The 23,050-nt window shown below is 50.2% G+C and overlaps 1 protein-coding gene across 7 annotated transcripts in view; it reads left to right on the forward strand.

Moving 5' to 3' along the window:
• Positions 1-23,050, forward strand: part of rgs3a (regulator of G protein signaling 3a) — a 385,868-nt gene that overhangs the window by 178,838 nt on the left and 183,980 nt on the right. For 6 of the 7 annotated variants that reach the window (XM_072240592.1, XM_072240593.1, XM_072240595.1 and 3 more), the window contains 4 exons: positions 3,090-3,171; positions 16,623-16,728; positions 20,184-20,511; positions 21,884-21,923. In XM_072240592.1, coding sequence (XP_072096693.1) covers positions 3,090-3,171; positions 16,623-16,728; positions 20,184-20,511; positions 21,884-21,923 — 556 coding nt within the window. Of the gene's footprint in view, positions 1-3,089; positions 3,172-16,622; positions 16,729-20,183; positions 20,512-21,883; positions 21,924-23,050 lie in introns of those variants that run through there. The other variant, XM_072240599.1, reaches the window with a different exon arrangement.

Consider the following 23,050-nt stretch of genomic DNA (forward strand, 5'->3'; position numbering starts at 1 on the left):
GCATTCTTTGCCCTTTTGAATTTTGCCTCTGTGGTACAACTTAACTCTGCTCGGTCTGCCTTTGTACCCAATCATTGGCTTGTCCTTCCATACATCCATGTTACACCTATTGTAAACCGACTGGCTCATCCTCAGCTCTCTCATTCTGGTCCTCATCTCCCTGCCATATTAGTTTCAACCACTTTCAACAGCTCTTGTAAACCTGCTCACAAGTATATTGGTCCCCCTCGGATTCAAGTGCAACCCGTCCCTTTTGTACAGGTCACACCTGCCCCAGAAACCATAGAAACCATAGAAACTACAGCACAGAAACAGGCCTTTTGGTCCTTCTTGGCTGTGCCAAACCATTTTCTGCCTAGTCCCACTGACCTGCACACGGACCATATCCCTCCATACACCTCCCATCCATGTATCTGTCCAATTTATTCTTAAATGTTACAAAAGAACCCGCATTTACCACCTCGTCTGGCAGCTCATTCCATACTCCCACCACTCTCTGTGTGAAGCCCCCCCTAATGTCCCCTTTAAACTTTTCCCCCCTCACTCTTAACCCATGTCCTCTGGTTTTTTTCTCCCCTTGCCTCAGTGGAAAAAGCCTGCTTGCATTCACTCTATCAAAACCCATCATAATTTTTATACCTCTATCAAATCTCCCCTCATTCTTCTACGCTCCAGGGAATAAAGTCCTAACCTATTCAACTTTTCTCTGTAACTGAGTTTCTCAAGTCCTGGCAACATCCTTCTAAACTTTCTCTGCACTCTTTCAACCTTATTTCTATCTTTCCTGTAATTTGGTGACCAAAACTGAACACAGTACTCCAGATTCGGCCTCACCAATGCCTTATACAACCTCATCATAACATTCCAGCTCTTATACTCAATACTTTGATTAGTAAAGGCCAATGTACCAAAAGCTCTCTTTACGACCCTATCTACCTGTGACGCCACTTTTAGGGAATTTTGTATCTGTATTCCCAGATCCCTCTGTTCCACTGCACTCCTCAGTGCCTTACCATTAACCCTGTATGTTCTACCTTGGTTTGTCCTTCCAACGTGCAATACCTCACACTTGTCTGTATTAAACTCCATCTGCCATTTTTCAGCCCATTTTTCCAGCTGGTCCAAGTCCCTCTGCAGGCTCTGAAAACCTTCCTCACTGTCTACTACACCTCCAGTCTTTGTATCATCAGCAAATTTGCTGATCCAATTTACCACATTATCATCCAGATCATTGATATAGATGACAAATAACAATGGACCCAGCACTGATCCCTGTGGCACACCACTAGTCACAGGCCTCCACTCGGAGAAGCAATTCTCTACTACCACTCTTTGGTTTCTTCCATTGAGCCAATGTCTAATCCAATTTACCACCTCTCCATGTATATCTAGCAATTGAATTTTCCTAACTAACCTCCCATGCGGGACCTTGTCAAAGAAGTCCCAATTATCCCGAAATCTGAATCCCTGATCTCTGCTTCAATTCTGCTCCACACATTCATCTGTCACCTCATTCTATTCCTATCCTCACTGTTGCCTTGCACAGACAGCAATCCCAAGTTTACTACCTTTAACATCCTGCTTCTCAGCTTCCTTCCTAACTCGCTGTATTCTGTTTTCAGGACCTCCTCCCTTTTTCTTGCTGTGTCATTGGTACCAACATGTACCACGACCTCTGGCTGCTCACCCTCTATTTTCAGGATAATGTGGACGTGTTCTGAAATATCATGGACCCTGGCACCTGGGATGCAAACTACCATCCGTGTTTCCTTTTCACACCCGCAGAATCGTCTATCTGTCCCCTGACTATAGAGTCCCTTGTTACTGCTGCCACCCTCTTCAGTTTCCTGTCCTTCTGAGACACTGGACCCGACCCAGTGCCAGGGGCACGGCCACTGTTGCTTCCTCCAGGTAAGTCATCCCCCACAACAGTACTCAAAATGAAATACTTATTGTTGAAGGGAATGGCTACAGGAGTGCTCTCCACAATCTGACACTCTCCATTCCCTCTCCTGACAGTCACACATTTATCTGTCTCCCGTAGCCTTGGGGTGACGACCTCCCTGTAGCTCCTGTCTATCACCTCCTCACTTTCCTTATCAAGCCGAAGGTCACTGAGCTGCAGCTCCAGTTCCCTAACACAGTCTGTAAGGAGCTGCCTCTCGATGCACCTGGTGCAGATGTGGCCATCGGGGAGGCTGGAAGTCTCCTAGAAATCTCACACCTGACACCCAGAACAGAACACTGGCTCTGCAGAGATACCCCCTATCCTATCAAGCGTTAATTCAGAAAAAATGAAATAAGAAATAAATTTACCTACTTACCTTGCCTCCGCCTGTTCTTGCCGGAGCCCTGTTTTACCAAAACCTCGCTGTGATGATTCAGGCTGCTTCGACGATGACTGCTCTGCTAGACAGTACCCCTCTTTAAGAGAGAGTGGCTTTTTAAAGCTCTTCTCTGGACCTGTGCGGGAACACGTCTGCTGTGTCTGCGCGGTACTCCGGTTCTTGCGGGCATTCGTAGTAGATATAAAGAAACAGAATAGAATCAGTGAAAAACTACACACAAAGACTGACAAGTCACCAGTATGGAAAAGGCAACAAATTGTGCAAAAAGAAAAACAAACTAATAATAATAAATAAATCATATACAGTATTGAGAATATGAGCCATTGAGTCTGTAAAAGTGAGTCCATAGGTTGTGGAATCATTGCAGTGTTGAGGTAAGTGAAGTTATCCCAGCTGGTTCATGAACCTGATGGTTGAGGCGTAATAACGGTTCCTGAACCTGGTGGTGTGAGTCCCGAGTCTCCTGTACCTCCTTTGTGATGGCAGCAGTGAGAAGAGAGCCTGCCTGGATGGTGACTGCCCTTGACGATGGATGCTGCTTTCCTGTGACAGTGCTCCATGTCGAGGTGTTATGTACTTTGATAATAAATTTACTGTGAACTTTGATATTCTGGTGCAACTTAATAACATTGCAGTTTAGCAAAACAAATGAGAAGGATTGCAAGTGGCCGTTGATTTGAATTGTCCTGATTGGTGTGTCGTGGCGCTGATGGGATTCTACACTGTTTTTACTTGTTTCAGGTGACGATCCCACGAGGAAAGGATGGGTTTGGCTTCACTATTTGCTGTGATGCTCCAGTCCGGGTGCAAGCAGTAGATCCAGGCAAGAGATTTATCTTGTTATTTATTTACTTGGAGGTAAAGCTTGGATGAGTCTGTCCTGGCCCAAGCAGACCTACCACTCAGCATGTCACAGTCTAATCATTGGACAACTTACAATGAATGGTGGTGGGGAGGGGGGGGGGGCGGCAGGGGACATTACCGGAACTTAATAATGTTGTTAGCTGTTCATTTAAATTGGTAACTTGGTTCATTATTCTCATATGTAATGAGGTGCCATGAAAACCTTTGTTTTGTATACCATGTCAGTACACTGAGGGAGTAAAAGGGAAACCAATAACAGAGTATAGAGTAAAGTGTCACATTTACAGAGAGAGTGCAGTGCATGCAGACCATAACGTACGAGCATCATGACAAGGTAGATTGCGAGGTCAAGAATCTATCTTATTGTACGAGGGAACTCCCTAGTCTGACAACAGTGGCGTAGCAGCCTGGTAACTGAAAGAAAGATGTCTGGTAGGTGGGAAGCCAGGAAACATTTAAAGACTCAAGAAATGGGTGGTCTTGACTGAAGGAGGGAGGAAAACTCAAGGTTCAAGATTCAAGATTGTTTAATGTCACTTCCAGTTCATTTGTTCATCCTGTGCCGTGTGACATGAGTGATCATGGTCTTTCCATGACAATGATTGTTCTTGGCAAATTTTTCCACAGAGGTGGTTTGCCATTGCCTTCTTCTGGGCAGCGTCTTTACAAGACGGGTGACCCTCAGCCATTATCAATACTCTTCAGAGATTGTCTGCCTGGCGTCAGTGGTCGCATAACCAGGACTTGTGATCTGCACCAGCTGCTCATATGACCATCCATCACCAAGACACAAGTGTGAAAAAGAATGAAGTAATTGTTACTCTGGATCTGATGCAGCATAGAAAAACACAATAAGATAAAGAACACAATAAATAAAAATACGTAAGACAGCTTATATACATAGATTGATTGTATGTCCATACAGTGACATGAGGCACAAGAGTGTAAGTACATAAGGTGACTGACAGAAAATATAAAAGTAGTGGTGGTTGGGGGTGTGGAGTGGTGGGTTAGTGTGTGGAGGGGTGGGTTAGTGTGTGGAGGGGAGGGTTAGTGTGTAGAGGGGAGGGTTAGCGTGCGGAGGGGAAGGTTAGTGTGTGGAGGGGAGGGTTAGTGTGTGGAGGGGAGGGTTAGTGTGTGGAGGGGTGAGTTAGTATGTGGAGGGGTGAGTTAGTATGCGGAGGGGTGGGTTAGTGTGTGGAGGGGAGGGTTAGTGTGTGGAGGAGTGGGTTAGTGTGTGGTGGGGTGGGTTAGTGTGTGGAAAGTGAGATAGTGTGTGGAGGGGTGGGTTAGTGTGTGGAGGGGAGGGTTAGTGTGTGGAGGGGTGGGTTAGTGTGTGGAGGGGTGGGTTAGTGTGTGGAGGGGAGGGTTAGTGTGTGGAGGGGTGGGTTAGTGTGTGGAGGGGAGGGTTAGTGTGTGGAGGGGTTGGGTAGTGTGTGGAGGGGTGGGTTAGTGTGTGGAGGGGAGGGTTAGTGTGTGGAGGGGTGGGTTAGTGTGTGCAAGGTAAGATAGTGTGTGGAGGGGTGGGTTAGTGTGTGGAGGGGAGGGTTAGTGTGTGGAGGGGTGGGTTAGTGTGTGGAGGGGAGGGTTAGTGTGTGGAGGGGTGGGTTAGTGTGTGGAGGGGAGGGTTAGTGTGTGGAGGGGTTGGGTAGTGTGTGGAGGGGTGGGTTAGTGTGTGGAGGGGAGGGTTAGTGTGTGGAGGGGTGGGTTAGTGTGTGCAAGGTAAGATAGTGTGTGGAGGGGTGGGTTAGTGTGTGGAAGGTGAGATAGTGTGTGGAGGGGTGGGTTAGTGTGTGGAGGGGTGGGTTAGTGTGTGGAGGGGTGGGTTAGTGTGCGGAGGGGAGGGTTAGTGTGTGGAGGGGTTCGGTAGTGTGTGGAGGGGTGGGTTAGTGTGTGGAGGGGTGGGTTAGTGTGTGCAAGGTAAGATAGTGTGTGGAGGGGAGGGTTAGTGTGTGGAGGGGAGGGTTAGTGTGTGGAGGGGTGGGTTAGTGTGTGGAGGGGTGGGTTAGTGTGTGGAAGGTGAGATAGTGTGTGGAGGGGTGGGTTAGTGTGTGGAGGGGTGGGTTAGTGTGCGGAGGGGAGGGTTAGTGTGTGGAGGGGTTGGGTAGTGTGTGGAGGGGTGGGTTAGTGTGTGGAGGGGAGGGTTAGTGTGCGGAGGGGAGGGTTAGTGTGTGGAGGGGTTGGGTAGTGTGTGGAGGGGAGGGTTAGTGTGTGGAGGGGTGGGTTAGTGTGCGGAGGGGTGGGTTAGTGTGTGGAGGGGTGGGTTAGTGTGCGGAGGGGAGGGTTAGTGTGCGGAGGGGAGGGTTAGTGTGCGGAGGGGTTGGGTAGTGTGTGGAGGGGAGGGTTAGTGTGTGTGGAGGGGTGGGTTAGTGTGCGGAGGGGAGGGTTAGTGTGTGGAGGGGTTGGGTAGTGTGTGGAGGGGTGGGTTAGTGTGTGGAGGGGTGGGTTAGTGTGTGGAAGGTGAGATAGTGTGTGGAGGGGTTGGGTAGTGTGTGGAGGGGAGGGTTAGTGTGTGGAGGGGTGGGTTAGTGTGTGGAGGGGAGGGTTAGTGTGTGGAGGGGTGGGTTAGTGTGTGGAAGGTGAGATAGTGTGTGGAGGGGTGGGTTAGTGTGTGGAGGGGTGGGTTAGTGTGTGGAGGGGTTGGGTAGTGTGTGGAGGGGTGGGTTAGTGTGCGGAGGGGAGGGTTAGTGTGTGGAGGGGTTGGGTAGTGTGTGGAGGGGAGGGTTAGTGTGTGGAGGGGTGGGTTAGTGTGTGGAGGGGAGGGTTAGTGTGTGGAGGGGTGGGTTAGTGTGTGGAGGGGTGGGTTAGTGTGCGGAGGGGTTGGGTAGTGTGCGGAGGGGAGGGTTAGTGTGTGTGGAGGGGTGGGTTAGTGTGCGGAGGGGAGGGTTAGTGTGTGGAGGGGTTGGGTAGTGTGTGGAGGGGTGGGTTAGTGTGTGGAGGGGTGGGTTAGTGTGTGGAAGGTGAGATAGTGTGTGGAGGGGTTGGGTAGTGTGTGGAGGGGAGGGTTAGTGTGCGGAGGGGTGGGGTAGTGTGTGGAGGGGAGGGTTAGTGTGCGGAGGGGTGGGGTAGTGTGTGGAGGGGTGGGTTAGTGTGTGGAAGGTGAGATAGTGTGTGGAGGGGTGGGTTAGTGTGTGGAGGGGTGGGTTAGTGTGCGGAGGGGAGGGTTAGTGTGTGGAGGGGTTGGGTAGTGTGTGGAGGGGAGGGTTAGTGTGTGGAGGGGTGGGTTAGTGTGCGGAGGGGAGGGTTAGTGTGCGGAGGGGTGGGTTAGTGTGCGGAGGGGTGGGTTAGTGTGCGGAGGGGTGGGTTAGTGTGTGGAGGGGTGGGTTAGTGTGTGGAGGGGTTGGGTAGTGTGTGGAGGGGTGGGTTAGTGTGTGGAGGGGAGGGTTAGTGTGTGGAGGGGTGGGTTAGTGTGCGGAGGGGTGAGTTAGTGTGTGGAAGGGAGGGTTAGTGTGTGGAGGGGAGGGTTAGTGTGTGGAGGGGTGGGTTAGTGTGCGGAGGGGTGGGTTAGTGTGTGGAGGGGTGGGTTAGTGTGTGGAGGGGTGGGTTAGTGTGCGGAGGGGTGGGTTAGTGTGTGGAAGGTGAGATAGTGTGTGGAGGGGTGGGTTAGTGTGTGGAGGGGAGGGTTAGTGTGTGGAGGGGAGGGTTAGTGTGTGGAGGGGAGGGTTAGTGTGTGGAGGGGTGGGTTAGTGTGCGGAGGGGAGGGTTAGTGTGTGGAGGGGAGGGTTAGTGTGTGGAGGGGAGGGTTAGTGTGTGGAGGGGTGGGTTAGTGTGCGGAGGGGTGGGTTAGTGTGTGGAGGGGTGGGTTAGTGTGCGGAGGGGTGGGTTAGTGTGTGGAAGGTGAGATAGTGTGTGGAGGGGTGGGTTAGTGTGTGGAGGGGAGGGTTAGTGTGCGGAGGGGTGGGTTAGTGTGTGGAGGGGTGGGTTAGTGTGTGGAGGGGAGGGTTAGTGTGTGGAGGGGTTGGGTAGTGTGTGGAGGGGAGGGTTAGTGTGTGGAGGGGTGGGTTAGTGTGCGGAGGGGTGGGTTAGTGTATGGAGGGGTGGGTTAGTGTGTGGAGGGGTGGGTTAGTGTGTGGAGGGGTTGGGTAGTGTGTGGAAGGGAGGGTTGGTGTGCGGAGGGGTGGGGTAGTGTGTGGAGTGGTGGGTTAGTGTGTGGAGGGGTGGGTTAGTGTGTGGAGGGGTGGGTTAGTGTGTGGAGGGGAGGGTTAGTGTGTGGAGGGGTGGGTTAGTGTGTGGAGGGGTGGGTTAGTGTGTGGAAGGTGAGATAGTGTGTGGAGGGGTGGGTTAGTGTGTGGAGGGGAGGGTTAGTGTGTGGAGGGGTGGGTTAGTGTGTGGAGGGGAGTGTTAGTGTGTGGAGGGGTGGGTTAGTGTGTGGAGGGGTGGGTTAGTGTGTGGAAGGTGAGATAGTGTGAGGAGGGGTGGGTTAGTGTGTGGAGGGGTGGGTTAGTGTGTGGAGGGGTGGGTTAGTGTGCGGAGGGGAGGGTTAGTGTGTGGAGGGGTTGGGTAGTGTGTGGAGGGGAGGGTTAGTGTGTGGAGGGGTGGGTTAGTGTGTGGAGGGGTGGGTTAGTGTGTGGAAGGTGAGATAGTGTGTGGAGGGGTGGGTTAGTGTGTGGAGGGGAGGGTTAGTGTGTGGAGGGGTGGGTTAGTGTGTGGAGGGGAGGGTTAGTGTGTGGAGGGGAGGGTTGGTGTGTGGAAGGTGAGATAGTGTGTGGAGGGGTGGGTTAGTGTGTGGAGGGGAGGGTTAGTGTGTGGAGGGGTGGGTTAGTGTGCGGAGGGGAGGGTTAGTGTGTGGAGGGGTTGGGTAGTGTGTGGAGGGGAAGGTTAGTGTGTGGAGGGGTGGGTTAGTGTGCGGAGGGGAGGGTTAGTGTGTGGAGGGGTGGGTTAGTGTGTGGAGGGGTGGGTTAGTGTGTGGAGGGGTGGGTTAGTGTGCGGAGGGGAGGGTTAGTGTGTGGAGGGGTTGGGTAGTGTGTGGAGGGGAGGGTTAGTGTGTGGAGGGGTGGGTTAGTGTGCGGAGGGGAGGGTTAGTGTGTGGAGGGGTGGGGTAGTGTGTGGAGGGGAGGGTTAGTGTGCGGAGGGGTGGGTTAGTGTGCGGAGGGGTGGGTTAGTGTGTGGAAGGTGAGATAGTGTGTGGAGGGGAGGGTTAGTGTGTGGAGGGGAGGGTTAGTGTGTGGAGGGGAGGGTTGGTGTGTGGAGGGGTGGGTTAGTGTGTGGAGGGGTGGGTTAGTGTGTGGAGGGGTGGGTTAGTGTGCGGAGGGGTTGGGTAGTGTGTGGAGGGGAGGGTTAGTGTGTGTGGAGGGGTGGGTTAGTGTGTGGAGGGGTGGGTTAGTGTGTGGAGGGGTGGGTTAGTGTGCGGAGGGGTTGGGTAGTGTGTGGAGGGGAGGGTTAGTGTGTGTGGAGGGGTGGGTTAGTGTGTGGAGGGGTTGGGTAGTGTGTGGAGGGGTGGGTTAGTGTGTGGAGGGTTGGGTTAGTGTGTGGAGGGGTGGGTTAGTGTGTGGAGGGGTTGGGTAGTGTGTGGAGGGGTTGGGTAGTGTGTGGAGGGGTGGGTTAGTGTGTGGAGGGGTGGGTTAGTGTGTGGAAGGTGAGATAGTGTGTGGAGGGGAGGGTTAGTGTGTGGAGGGGAGGGTTAGTGTGTGGAGGGGAGGGTTGGTGTGTGGAAGGTGAGATAGTGTGTGGAGGGGTGGGTTAGTGTGTGGAGGGGTGGGTTAGTGTGTGGAGGGGTTGGGTAGTGTGTGGAGGGGAAGGTTAGTGTGTGGAGGGGTGGGTTAGTGTGTGGAGGGGAGGGTTGGTGTGTGGAAGGTGAGATAGTGTGTGGAGGGGTGGGTTAGTGTGCGGAGGGGAGGGTTAGTGTGTGGAGGGGTTGGGTAGTGTGTGGAGGGGAAGGTTAGTGTGTGGAGGGGTGGGTTAGTGTGTGGAGGGGTGGGTTAGTGTGTGGAAGGTGAGATAGTGTGTGGAGGGGTGGGTTAGTGTGCGGAGGGGTGGGTTAGTGTGCGGAGGGGTGGGTTAGTGTGCGGAGGGGTGGGTTAGTGTGTGGAAGGTGAGATAGTGTGTGGAGGGGTGGGTTAGTGTGCGGAGGGGAGGGTTAGTGTGTGGAGGGGAGGGTTGGTGTGTGGAAGGTGAGATAGTGTGTGGAGGGGTGGGTTAGTGTGTGGAGGGGTGGGTTAGTGTGCGGAGGGGAGGGTTAGTGTGTGGAGGGGTTGGGTAGTGTGTGGAGGGGAGGGTTAGTGTGTGGAGGGGTGGGTTAGTGTGCGGAGGGGTGGGTTAGTGTGTGGAAGGTGAGATAGTGTGTGGAGGGGTGGGTTAGTGTGTGGAGGGGTGGGTTAGTGTGTGGAAGGTGAGATAGTGTGTGGAGGGGTGGGTTAGTGTGCGGAGGGGAGGGTTAGTGTGTGGAGGGGAGGGTTGGTGTGTGGAGGGGTGGGTTAGTGTGCGGAGGGGAGGGTTAGTGTGTGGAGGGGTTGGGTAGTGTGTGGAGGGGAGGGTTAGTGTGTGGAGGGGTGGGTTAGTGTGCGGAGGGGAGGGTTAGTGTGTGGAGGGGTTGGGTAGTGTGTGGAGGGGTGGGTTAGTGTGTGGAGGGGAGGGTTAGTGTGTGGAGGGGAGGGTTAGTGTGTGGAGGGGAGGGTTAGTGTGCGGAGGGGTGGGTTAGTGTGCGGAGGGGAGGGTTAGTGTGTGGAAGGTGAGATAGTGTGTGGAGGGGAGGGTTAGTGTGTGGAGGGGAGGGTTAGTGTGTGGAGGGGTGGGTTAGTGTGTGGAAGGTGAGATAGTGTGTGGAGGGGTTGGGTAGTGAGCGGAGGGGAGGGTTAGTGTGTGGAGGGGTGGGTTAGTGTGTGGAGGGGAGGGTTAGTGTGTGGAGGGGTTGGGTAGTGTGTGGAGGGGTGGGTTAGTGTGTGGAGGGGTGGGTTAGTGTGTGGAAGGTGAGATAGTGTGTGGAGGGGTGGGTTAGTGTGTGGAGGGGAGGGTTAGTGTGTGGAGGGGTGGGTTAGTGTGTGGAAGGGAGGGTTGGTGTGCGGAGGGGTGGGGTAGTGTGTGGAGGGGTGGGTTAGTGTGTGGAGGGGTGGGTTAGTGTGCGGAGGGGTTGGGTAGTGTGTGGAGGGGTGGGTTAGTGTGTGGAGGGGTGGGTTAGTGTGTGGAGGGGTGGGTTAGTGTGTGGAGGGGAGGGTTAGTGTGTGGAGGGGAGGGTTAGTGTGTGGAGGGGTGGGTTAGTGTGTGGAAGGTGAGATAGTGTGTGGAGGGGTGGGTTAGTGTGTGGAGGGGTGGGTTAGTGTGTGGAGGGGTGGGTTAGTGTGTGGAAGGTGAGATAGTGTGTGGAGGGGTGGGTTAGTGTGTGGAGGGGTGGGTTAGTGTGTGGAGGGGAGGGTTGGTGTGTGGAAGGTGAGATAGTGTGTGGAGGGGTGGGTTAGTGTGCGGAGGGGAGGGTTAGTGTGTGGAGGGGTGGGTTAGTGTGTGGAAGGTGAGATAGTGTGTGGAGGGGTGGGTTAGTGTGTGGAGGGGAGGGTTAGTGTGTGGAGGGGAGGGTTGGTGTGTGGAAGGGAGGGTTGGTGTGCGGAGGGGTGGGGTAGTGTGTGGAGGGGAGGGTTAGTGTGTGCAAGGTGAGATAGTGTGTGGAGGGGTGGGTTAGTGTGTGGAGGGGTGGGTTAGTGTGTGGAGGGGTGGGTTAGTGTGCGGAGGGGAGGGTTAGTGTGCGGAGGGGTTGGGTAGTGTGTGGAGGGGAGGGTTAGTGTGTGTGGAGGGGTGGGTTAGTGTGTGGAGGGGTGGGTTAGTGTGTGGAGGGGTTGGGTAGTGTGTGGAGGGGTGGGTTAGTGTGTGGAGGGGAGGGTTAGTGTGTGGAGGGGTGGGTTAGTGTGTGCAAGGTGAGATAGTGTGCGGAGGGGTGGGTTAGTGTGTGGAGGGGTTGGGTAGTGTGTGGAGGGGTGGGTTAGTGTGCGGAGGGGTGGGTTAGTGTGTGGAGGGGTGGGTTAGTGTGTGGAAGGTGAGATAGTGTGTGGAGGGGTGGGTTAGTGTGTGGAGGGGTGGGTTAGTGTGCGGAGGGGAGGGTTAGTGTGTGGAGGGGTTGGGTAGTGTGTGGAGGGGAGGGTTAGTGTGTGGAGGGGTGGGTTAGTGTGCGGAGGGGTGGGTTAGTGTGCGGAGGGGTGGGTTAGTGTGTGGAAGGTGAGATAGTGTGTGGAGGGGTGGGTTAGTGTGTGGAGGGGAGGGTTAGTGTGTGGAGGGGAGGGTTGGTGTGTGGAAGGTGAGATAGTGTGTGGAGGGGTGGGTTAGTGTGTGGAGGGGTGGGTTAGTGTGCGGAGGGGAGGGTTAGTGTGTGGAGGGGTTGGGTAGTGTGTGGAGGGGAAGGTTAGTGTGTGGAGGGGTGGGTTAGTGTGCGGAGGGGAGGGTTAGTGTGTGGAGGGGTTGGGTAGTGTGTGGAGGGGTGGGTTAGTGTGTGGAGGGGTGGGTTAGTGTGTGGAAGGTGAGATAGTGTGTGGAGGGGTGGGTTAGTGTGTGGAGGGGAGGGTTAGTGTGTGGAGGGGAGGGTTGGTGTGTGGAAGGGAGGGTTGGTGTGCGGAGGGGTGGGGTAGTGTGTGGAGGGGTGGGTTGGTATGTACAGGGGTGGCTTGGTGTGTGGAGGTATTGATCAGCCCTACTGCTTGGGGAAATGCTGCTGAATGAGTGAAAGTGCAGAGGGATCAAAGAAATGAAGAAAGGTTGAAATTGTGGACAAGGATAAAAGAAATGAGAGAGTGCTAGAAATGTAAGGTCAGTTATTTTCTGTTTGTCCCAGGCTGATGGGCACTGAGAAGTTTCAGTGAGAAGTTGACTTGCTGTTCAGTGAGCCTCACTCGGACAGCAGAGGAGGACATTGTCCATTACAACTCTTCTCTCCCTTCAGCACAACGAACCAGGAAAAGGTGAAAGCCATTCAGCCTGTCAAACCTGTCCCGCCGTTCAATGCAATTCTGGGTCATCTCTCCTGTACCAGTCTTTGTTTCATTTATTTGGAGATCCAATGTGGAACAGGCCCTTCTGGCCCATTGAGCCACATGGCCCAGCAATCCACAACTTGACCCAGCCTAACCACGGGACAATTTACAATGACCAGTTAACCTACTAACCAGTACGTCTTTGGATTGTGGGAGGAAACCGGAGCAACTGGAGGAAACGCAGGCATTTCATGGGGAAGAGGTGCAAGCTGCTTACAGAGAATGCTGGGATTGAACTCTGAACTTCGAAGCCCGAAGTGTAATAGGATCGCACTGCCAGCAGCGCTACCCTGGTGCCCAGTTTGCCCGACCCGTCTTCCTCAATGTTTCAAATATTTATGTATTTCCACATTAAACATATCTAATGATCCAATCTCCACTACCACCGAGGCAGAGGATTCTGGAGATTCACCCTCTGAGAAATGACATTTCTACACAACTCAGAGTTGAATCACAAACTCGTGATCTCCATCTGAAGCAGTTGGTGACTAGTATCCATGACTGGCCTGCAGACTCCCACCGCCACCTTCATTACACTTTCCTGCCCACCACCACCCCGTTAGGAGACATCCTTCACCCCCAGTACATCAGAGGACAGACACAAACTTGCACTCCAACACCCGTTTGAACTTTTAGTTCATTCCCTCAAGGGTCTTGTCACCACTGTTTACTCCCCGCCATAGATGCTGCCTGACCTGCTGTGTTCTTCAGCATTTTCTGTGTGTTGCTCTGGATTTTCAGCATCTGCAGAATCTCTTCAAAGATTTAAAAGTTCAAAGATTCATTTTATTGTCAAAGTATGCATGTACAATACAACACTGATATCCATCTTCTCCAGAGAGCCATGAAATACAGAAAAGGCATGGGAGTCATTTAAAAAAAAGACATCGATCCCCTCCCCACACAAGAAGGAAAAAGAGACAGAATTCACAAACCTCAAACTCCCCACCACCTCCCGCAGACAAAAAAAAACTAACAGATCACCCACGCAAAAAATGGCAGCTGGAACATCAAACCCCAAACCCCCAACCATCTCCTTCGCAATAAAGAACAGCGACAATAGCATTAAACCCTAACCCCCTCTCTCACACACAAAAACCAAAAGATCACCCACACAGAAAAACTAACAAGAACATCAGAGCGCAAATCCCCAAACCTTCCCTCACTCAAAAACCAACACATCGGCTACCCAGAGCCCTAACCCGCCAATCAGCAACAGGAAAGAAAACACATAAAACTGAAGGAGATGAGAGCAATATAAACTACAGTGCAATAATCACATAAATCTCAGAATCCTGCCAAAATCGAAGAGAGTGGCCACTCGGTCTCAGTCCTTCTGTGAAGAACGACCACCATGCTGCCAATCTGTGGCCTTCTGCATGCAGTTGACCCGCTACCGAACGGTGTGGGCGCGTGGCCTCTGTAGAGACTGACCGCTGACGTCCCCTGCAATCGCCTTGATGCTTCAATCTTCCTCGCTGCTTCAAGATGAAGTTATTCATGTCCCAGCGTCCCATCTCTTGTCTTCCGCACGATGTAGCTCATGCTCATGGTCATCTCTGGGAACAGCAGAGCACCAGATCACTTGATCGAATTCCAAACTGCACGTCACAGACTCCAACAGTTTTTGAAATGTGATAAAGGCAAAAAGAACAAGGAAAGGAGAAGGCACAGAAACAGTGAAATAATTGAGTTTGGCTATCTGGGAAATGCCATATGGGTTCAAAGTTCACAGTAAATTTATTGTCGAAGGACATGTATGTCACCATATACAACGCTGGGACTCCTTTTCTCGTGAGCTTACTCAATACACATGAGGGATGTTTGAGTGAGCTGGAGCGTAGGAGGATGGGAGGCAACTGGATAAAGGTGCATTAGTTGAAAAGAGGCATAGAGTGGGCAGCTGGTGTCTTTTCCCCATGGAGGAAATGGCCAGTACCAGAGGTGAGTGGAGGAAAGTTTATGGGAGATGTCAGAGGAAGAGTTGTGACACAGAGTGGGTGGGTACTTGCAATGCACTGCTGGGGTTTGCTAGAGGCAGATAGGGATACTTAAGTGATTCTTCTAGAGACTCGTGGAAGCTGGAAGCAGGTAGGACAATGTGGGAGGGAAGAGATAGATTGATCATATATACAGTAGGCCACAAAGTTATGAGTTAATAGGTTTTGGGCTACTTGGAGGCACATGATAAAATAAGTCATAGTCAGCATGGTTTCCTCAAGAGAAAATCTTGCCTGACAAACCTGTTGGAATTCTTTGAAGAAATAACAAGCAGGATAGTCAAAAGAGAATCAGTGGATGTTGTGTACTTGGATTTTCAGAAGGCCTTTGACAAGGTGCCACACATGAGGCTGCTTAATGAGCTACGAGTCCATGGCATTACTGGAAAGATTCTAGCATGGATAAAGCAGTGGCTGATTGGCAGAAGGCAAGGAGTGGGAATAAAGGGAACCTTTACTGGTTGGCTGCCAGTGACTAGTGGTGTTCCGCAGGGGTCTGAGTTCTATGTTTTATGTCAATGACTTGGATGATGGAATTGATGGTTTTGTGGCAAAGTTTGTGGATGATATGAAGATAGGTGCAGGGTGGGTAGTTTTGAGGAAATAGAGAGGCTACAGAAGGAATTAGACAGATTAGGAGAATGGGCAAAGAAATGGCAGATGGAATACAGTGTCAGAAAATGTATGGTCATGAACCTTCATAGAAGAAATAAAAGGGTAGACTATTTTCTAAATGGAGAGAAAATGTAAAAATCTGAGGTGCAAAGGAATTGAGAGTCCTTGTGCAGGATTCGCTAAAGGTTAATTTGCAGGTTGAGTTGGTGGTGAGGAAGGCAAATGCAATGTTAACATTCATTTCAAGAGGATGAGAATATAAAAGCAAGGATGTAATGCTGAGGCTTTATAAAGCACTGGTGAAGCCTCACTTGGAGTATTGTGAGCAGTTTTAGGCCCCTTATCTAACAAAGGATTTATTGACATTGGAGAGGTTCAAAGGAGGTTCACAAAAGTGATTCCAGGATTGTAATGTGATGAGCCTTTGATGTTTCTGGGCCTGTACTCAATGGACCTCAGAAGAATGTGGGGTGACCGCATTGAAACCTATCGAATGTTGAAAGATGTTGATAGAGTGGATGTGGAGAGGATGTTTCCTATGGTGGGAGATTCTGAGGCCAGAGGACACTCCCTCGGAATAGAGTGGTGTCCTTTTAGAATGGAGATGAGGAGGAATTCCTTCAGCCAAAGAGTAGTGAATCCGTGGAATTTGTTGCCATAGGCAGCTGTGGAGAACAACTCATTGGATATACTTAAGGCAGAGTTTGATAGATTATTGATTGGTCAGGGTATGAAGGGATATGGGGAGAAGGCAGGAGATTGGGGCTGAGGGGGAAATGGATCAGTCATGATGAAATGGCGGAGCAGACTCGATGGGCCAAATGGCCTGATTCTGCTCCTCTATCTTATAGTCTTATGGTGTAACATCGTGGGCTTGTATTTTTCTGTACTGTTTTATGTTAAATCTGCTCACAACATTCCATACGCAGAATCACACAAAGGCTATTTAATTTTGCTGAGTATCCGTATTCCAGTATTCTCTGCAATGCACACAATGTCCCGGGTGAACTCAGCAGATCGGGCAGCATTTAGGAAAATGAACGATCAGTCAATGTGATCTGCGGCATGTCACATCTGTAGGTTTGCTTTTTCTGCCTTGTGTCCAGATTTAAATGGCAATGTGAGGCGTTTATTGTCGGTTCCTGTGAGAGTAGGCCCTCCACTGAAGAGGAAATGGAGACTCGCGACGTTAGTGGTGGGGCACCATCTATGGTTTTGTCATCCTGTTCTAGGAAAGGTGTGGTTAAACTGGAACGAATGCAGAACAGATTTAGTCCTGGCAACGCGGATGTTGTCAGGACTAAAGAGCATGAGTTACTGGGAGATGTTGGCCGGGTCTTTGGCGTGTAGGAGACTGAGTGACCTTATAGGAATATTGAAAATCATGAGCAGCATGGACAAGATGGACAGTAACAGATGGTAGTGGGCAGAGTTTTAGGGTGAGGGATTTATAAGGGATCTGATGGGCAACTGAGAGTGGTGAGTCTATGGAATGAGCAGGCAGAGGAGGTTGCTTAGGCAGGTATGTGGGGGGTGGGGGAGAGACAGGGTTTAGAGCGATACGGGCTGAAAACAGGAGATTGGGACCAACGGGGTGGGTTGGCAGGAACTGATTGGGCTGAGTTCATGACTCTAGTTGGTCTGGTTTCACACACAATTAGACGTTGATCTAGAGCCACATGAGTCAGACTGGACAGCAGTATGAGCCTTGTCTTTCTTTCAATGTTTTTCTTCATTAATGTAATAGTTTATAACTTTTTCTTAAATGATCCACTAAAGGAATTGTAATTTACCCTCGTGCAGGGCATAATGCTGACGTGTTACAGTACAGTGGTGTTTTTCCCCAGGTGGCCCAGCCGATCAGTCCGGGTTACAGTCCCTAGACACTGTGCTCCAGCTGAATGGACAACCTGTCGAGCAGTGGAAATGTGTGCAGCTCGCTCACGCAATCAGGTAAAACTCACACACCATCGATGCTAACCATCTCAATTAATTTCAGTTAATCAAATGGATTGCAACTAAATTCATCACAAAGGTTTTCTCATCAAACTGGGCAAAGATTTTTAACAATTTAACAACGCCTTCTTCTCATTACCTCCATCAGGAGGAGGTACAGAAGCCTAAAGCCACACACTAAATGTTTCAAGAGCAGCTTCTTCACCTCCATCAGATTTCTGAATGGACAATGAATCCTTGAAAACTCCCTCATCATTCCATTTTTTGTGAACTCTAAAATATTTGGGTCTCTGCCACAAAACAACAAATTTCACGTTCTCTAATTTAGTTGTAGTATAATAGTCTGGTTGCTCCTCAGGTAGTGTCAAACAAGAGAAAATCTGCCGATGCTGGAAATCCAAGCCACACACACAAAATGCTGGAGGAACTCAGCAGGCCAGGCAGCATCTATGGAAAAGAGTCCTGCTGAAGGATCTTGGCCCGAAATGTTGACTGTACCCTTCTCCATAGATGCTGCCTGGCCCGCTGAGTTCCTCCAGCATTTTGTGTGTGTTGCTTCTCATTTAGTGTAACTGTTTACAGCAACAGTGATCACTGATTGGGTTCGGTTTCTACCGTCTTCTCGAGGGAGTTTGCACGTTTGCTCCATGACCATGAGGGCTTCCTCTGGTGCTCTGGTTTCCTCCCACATTCCAGAGACGTACCAGTTAGGGTGAGGGAGCTGTGGCCATGTTATATTGGTGCCAGGAGCATGGTTACACTTGTGGGCTGCCCCAGCACAATCCTCACTGAGTTGATTTGATGCAGGCAACGCATTTCACTGTATGTTTCGGTATACATGTGACAAGTAAAATGAATCTTATTCTCACCCTCCTCGTCCTCCCCTACACCTGATCTCACCTATCACCTGTCTCACCTGATCTCATCTATCACCTGTCTCACCTGATCTCACCTATCACCTGTTTCACCTGATCTCACCTATCACCTATCTCCACCTGATCTCACCTATCACCTGTCTCACCTGATCTCACCTATCACCTGTCTCACCTGATCTCACCTATCACCTATCTCCACCTGATCTCACCTATCGCCTGTCTCACCTGATCTCACCTATCACCTGTCTCACCTGATCTCACCTATCAGCTGTCTCACCTGATCTCACCTATCACCTGTTTCACCTGATCTCACCTATCACCTGCAAGCTTGAACACCTCCTGCTCCCCCCAACTTCTTATTTTGGCATCTTCCCCCTTCTTTTGCAGCCCTGATGAAGGGTCACGGCCTGAACCATTGATTGTTTATTCCCCTCCATAGACGGTACCTGACCTGCTGAGTTCCTTCAGCATTTTGTGCGTGTTACTCTGGATTTCCAGCGTCTGCAGAATCTCTCGTGCTTGTGTTGTGTTAGTTGACCTGTCAGGAGTTAACCGGCCTTTTATCATGTCTCCCTGGGCTGCTGTTGGGATAAAGGTGTCCAGCAGAGAACTTGCTGTGTGGAGCTGCATTTTCCACAGCTGCTTGTGTCTACAGTCAGCGTGCGTCTGTCCCGAACTTGGTATCAGACCGGTTATCGCCCATAAACAGGAGCAACTCTAATGAATGGTGCAGTTGGGGTTGGATGTGTGCCCGATTGTAATAAGCTGGCAGCATCAACTTTCCATGGTCCCTGGGAATGTCGAGCCACCGTGACTGGCTGTACGACTTCCTGCAATAAATAGCATGCTGTTTGTTTTTGCCCCAGTGAGAATTTGCAATGAGTAATCATTAAATCAGCTTCGATCCTGTGTAATATTTTGTGATCTCTGTGGTCAGATAACACTCTTTCACTGTTAGACTGGGAGTTTTGTTAAATATTGTGTTTGGCTCTGAAACTATGCTCTTTTCCAATGCTGGTTGTCTGCCTTATTCAACAATGACAGGAGACCTGTGTGGGAGAGTTTTTTAAAGTGGAAAAGTTGTTACACTGGCTCAGTTCCACTCTGTTGACCCCGGAGGTCCGGGTCCAGTGGTACAAGTGATTATTACAACCGGGGTCTTCCTTGGGGCAGACTATTATTTAAATGGGGAAAGAATTCAAAGTTCTGAGCTGCAACGGGACTTGGAAGTCCTCGTGCAGGATACCCTTAAGGTTAACCTCCAGGTTGAGTCAGTAGTGAAGAAGGCGAATGCAATGTTGGCATTCATTTCTAGAGGAATAGAGTATAGGAGCAGGGAGGTGATGTTGAGGCTCTATAAGGCACTGGTAAGACCTCACTTGGAGTACTGTGGGCAGTTTTGGGCTCCTTATTTAAGAAAGGATGTGCTGACATTGGAGAGGGTTCAGAGAAGATTCACTAGAATGATTCCGGGAATGAGAGGGTTAACATATGAGGGATGTTTGTCCGCTCTTGGACTGTATTCCTTGGAGTTTAGAAGAATGAGGGGAGACCTCATAGAAATATTTTGAATGTTGAAAGGCATGGACAGAGTGGATGTGGCAAAGTTGTTTCCCATGGTGGGGGAGTCTAGTACGAGAGGGCATGACTTAAGGATTGAAGGGCACCCATTCAGGACAGAGATGCGAAGAAATTTTTTTAGTCAGAGGGTGGTGAATCTATGGAATTTGTTGCCACAGGCAGCAGTGGAGGCCAAGTCATTGGGTATATTTAAGGCAGAGATTGATAGGTATCTGAGTAGCCAGGGCATCAAAGGTTATGGTGAGAAGGCAGGGGAGTGGGACTAAATGGGAGAATGGATCAGCTCATGATAAAATGGCGGAGCAGACTCGATGGGCCGAATGGCCAACTTCTGCTCCTTTGTCTTATGGTTGCAGAGGATGACCATGAGGTCTTCTGTGCCTTGTCATGCCCTCCCTTCACCCTCGACAGAGCGTTGCAGATCCTCCTTCCTGGCCGTTGGATGTTGGATCTCATCCACCCAGTCTGCCTGTACTGACTTGGTATGTTAGGACAGGCATGTCCCTGTCTCACTGGGGTATGAGGCCTGCCAGCTCCCCTCAGCTGGTTGGCCCACCTGTAGAAGCAGTGTACCGGGGTGTGGCTGCTGTCAGATGCAGACAGCTACTTGGGGCAACAGTGAGAACTGAGTGTCCAGTGGGGACCAAAGATGAGTGAGCTGCCCCAAACTGGATATGACAAGCCCCTTCACCATAAGACCAATAAGACCAAGGACATAGGAGCAGAATTAGGCCATTCAGCCCATCGAGTCAGCTCTGCCATTCCATTCTGTCTAATATGTTATCCCTCTCACCCCCATTCTGCTGCCTCCTTCCTGTAACCTTTGACACCCTGACTAATGAAGAACCTGTCAAACTCAGCTTTAAGCATACTCAATGACTTGGCCTCCACAACCAGCTGTGGCAAATAAATCTGAATCTGCAGTTCTCTGGCAGAAAATTCCACTTTTTATCAACATTAACTTCTTACTTTAAATGGTGCACTGTTCCTTTGCAGAAATTGCCCCAGTCAGATTATAGTGTTAATCTGGCGTCTGGTCCCACATTTGAAACCCAGCTTCGAGCGAATGATTAGAAGACCATCCAGCAAGTTGAACCAGGATTTGCAGTCTCCACCCAATAAGCGCGAGAGGTACTGCAGTGAGCCGGTGGGACTGCTGGAGCACAGGGAAAGTTGCCGTGTTGTGTACGACGGTACCAATGGGGTCGTACTTAACAGCTGGGAGCGACGAGAGGAATTTGTGCAGAATGGAGGTCTGGTCCCAAATGTTCCATCCGAGGGAGACAACATCCTCATTCTGTCACCAATAAAACGGGGCAGCCAGGTAACGCCTGCCAGGAGAAGGGCGGCTCCATTGAATCAGCAATATTAGAATATTTATTTAGAATCCAACAGCAACTAATCTGATTTTTCAAATATCTTTGACAATGATAAATTCTGCTTCTCAGGAATGTAATCACTGATGTAAGTTTGAGATACGGGTAGGCTGGGCTGACTTGCTGGGGTTTAAGATGAAACTCAAAGGAAACGGAAAGACAGAAGAATCTCGATAACTTGGGGAAGATAGAGAACACGGAACATTATGGCACACACCGAGAAAGCCCTTCAGCCCACAATGTTGTGCCGATCTTTTAACCTACTCTAAGATCAATTTAACCCTTCCCTCTCACAAAGCATCCATTTTTCTATCATCCATGTGCCCATCTGAGAGTCTCTCAAATGCCCCTATTGTACCTGCCTCTACCCTCACCCCTGGTGCCCCCTCACATTAACCATTACCATGCTGTGTCCTTCTGGAAATTTATAAAGACTATTTTTATTTGTCACACGTGCATAGAAAAATACAGTGCACATCAACCACCAGCACAGTCTGAGGGTGTGCTGGGGGCAGCCTGCAAATGTCACCACACTTCTGGCACCAGAACTGCATGCCCACAACTTACTAACCCTAAACTGTCTTTGCAAACTGAAACACCCGGGAGAAACCCACAGAGCCGTGAGGACAGACAGCAGCGGGAAGTGAATTCTGATCAGTGGCACTGCAAAGCGTTGTGCTACTGTGCTGCCATGCTGCACTCTGTTGGTGGTTCAGGGGCAACTTCGATGGGAATGACAGGCCGGATTAGGCAGTGGGTGGATGAGCAGTTGTTGGTACCTGAGATGGTGTGAGTGGGGCAGACTGTCTCTCTGAGCTGTGATGACCTGGGTGAGGCTATGGGCACTTTGCACTTTCTCTGACAGACAGAGTATTGGTTATGATAAAACTATGTTCAAACCGTTCTGGGTGAAGGGCCAGATTATCTTGGGTGCCACAATGTAGCAATTAGTGTAACAATGTTATGTCTCGGGGCGTTGGAGTTCAGAGTTCATTTCTAGCATCCTCTGTAAGAAAGTTTGTATGTTCTTCCCATGTGCGCGTGGGTTTCCTCCGGGTGCTCTGGTTTCCTCCCACGGTCCAAAGACGTACAGGATAGTAGGTTAATGGGTCATTGTAAATTGTCCTGTGATCAGGCTGGGGTTAAATCGGTGGGTTGTTGGGCGGTGCGGTTTGTTGGGTGGGAGGGCCTGTTCTGTGCTGTATCTCTAATTAAATAAAATCTTTCCCTTTCTACCTGTCAAACCTCTCCTTATGTGCCATTAATGTATTACCGAGTCACATGATCAAAGTAAATTCTCCTAATTGTAATACTTTTCAGATTCTGAGGCCAGTACCTCAAGATAACCACGTCATTTATGGTAAGTGCTTCAGCTTAGTTGTACTGCAATCTTCCTGTTCAATATTATAACAGTACTGTCACTTAGTAAATCTAGAAACACACACAAGGCGTTGGGAGGACTCAGCAAGTCAGGCAGCATCTATGGAGAAGAAGAAATAGTCCAAGACACTTCAACATTAGACTCACTGATCACCAAAGACCATTAGACATAGAAGCGTTTGGCCCATCGAGTCTGCTCCACCTCTGCATCCTGGCTGATTTATTATCCACTCAATCCCATTCTCCGACCTTCCTCTTGTAACCTTTCACTTCATTACTAATCAATAACCTGTCAACCTCCACTTTAAATATACTCAATGGCCTGGCCACAGCCGTCTGTGGCAATGAATTCCACAGATTCACCATCATCTGGCTAAAGAAATTCCTCCTCATCTCTGTTCTAAAGGAAAATCCCTCTATTCTGAGGCTGTCCCCACTGGTCCTAGACTCCCCCACAATAGGAAATATCATCTCCACATCCACTCTATCTAGGCCTTTCAGTATTCAATAGATTTTGGTGATATCCTCCCTCACTCTAAATTCCAGCAATTACAGGCCCAGAGCCATCAAACACATGTACATTAACCCTTTCATTCCCAGGATCATTCTCGTGACCCTTTTTTGGACTCCCTCCAATGCAAGCCCATCTTTTCTTAGATATGGGGCCCAAAATTGTTCATAATACTCCAAATCTACTCAGAATCAGAACTAGGTCCATTATCACTGGGTATATTGTGAAATTCGTTATTTTGCAGAGGTAGTACTGTGCAATACATAAAAAATCCTATCACAGTATGAAATATATATATGTAGGTAGTGCAAAAGGGAGCAAAAGTACTGAGGTGTGATCATAGTTTCATTGGCCATTCAGAAATCTGATGGCTGAGGGGAAGATGCTGTTTCTGAAAAATTGAGTGTGCATCTTCAGGCTTCTGTACTCATTCCTGATGGTAACAATGAGAAGAGGGCATGTCCTGGGTAATGGGGTCCTTAACGATAGATGCCACCTTTCTGAGGCATGGCCTCCTGATGGTACCCTCAATACTAAGGAAGCTGGTGCCCATGATGGAACGGGGTGCTTTCTGCAGCTTTTTCCTATCCTCTGCA

The sequence above is a fragment of the Mobula birostris genome, chromosome 22 (genome assembly GCF_030028105.1).
Source record: "Mobula birostris isolate sMobBir1 chromosome 22, sMobBir1.hap1, whole genome shotgun sequence".
NCBI classification, from domain to species: Eukaryota; Metazoa; Chordata; class Chondrichthyes; order Myliobatiformes; family Myliobatidae; genus Mobula; species Mobula birostris.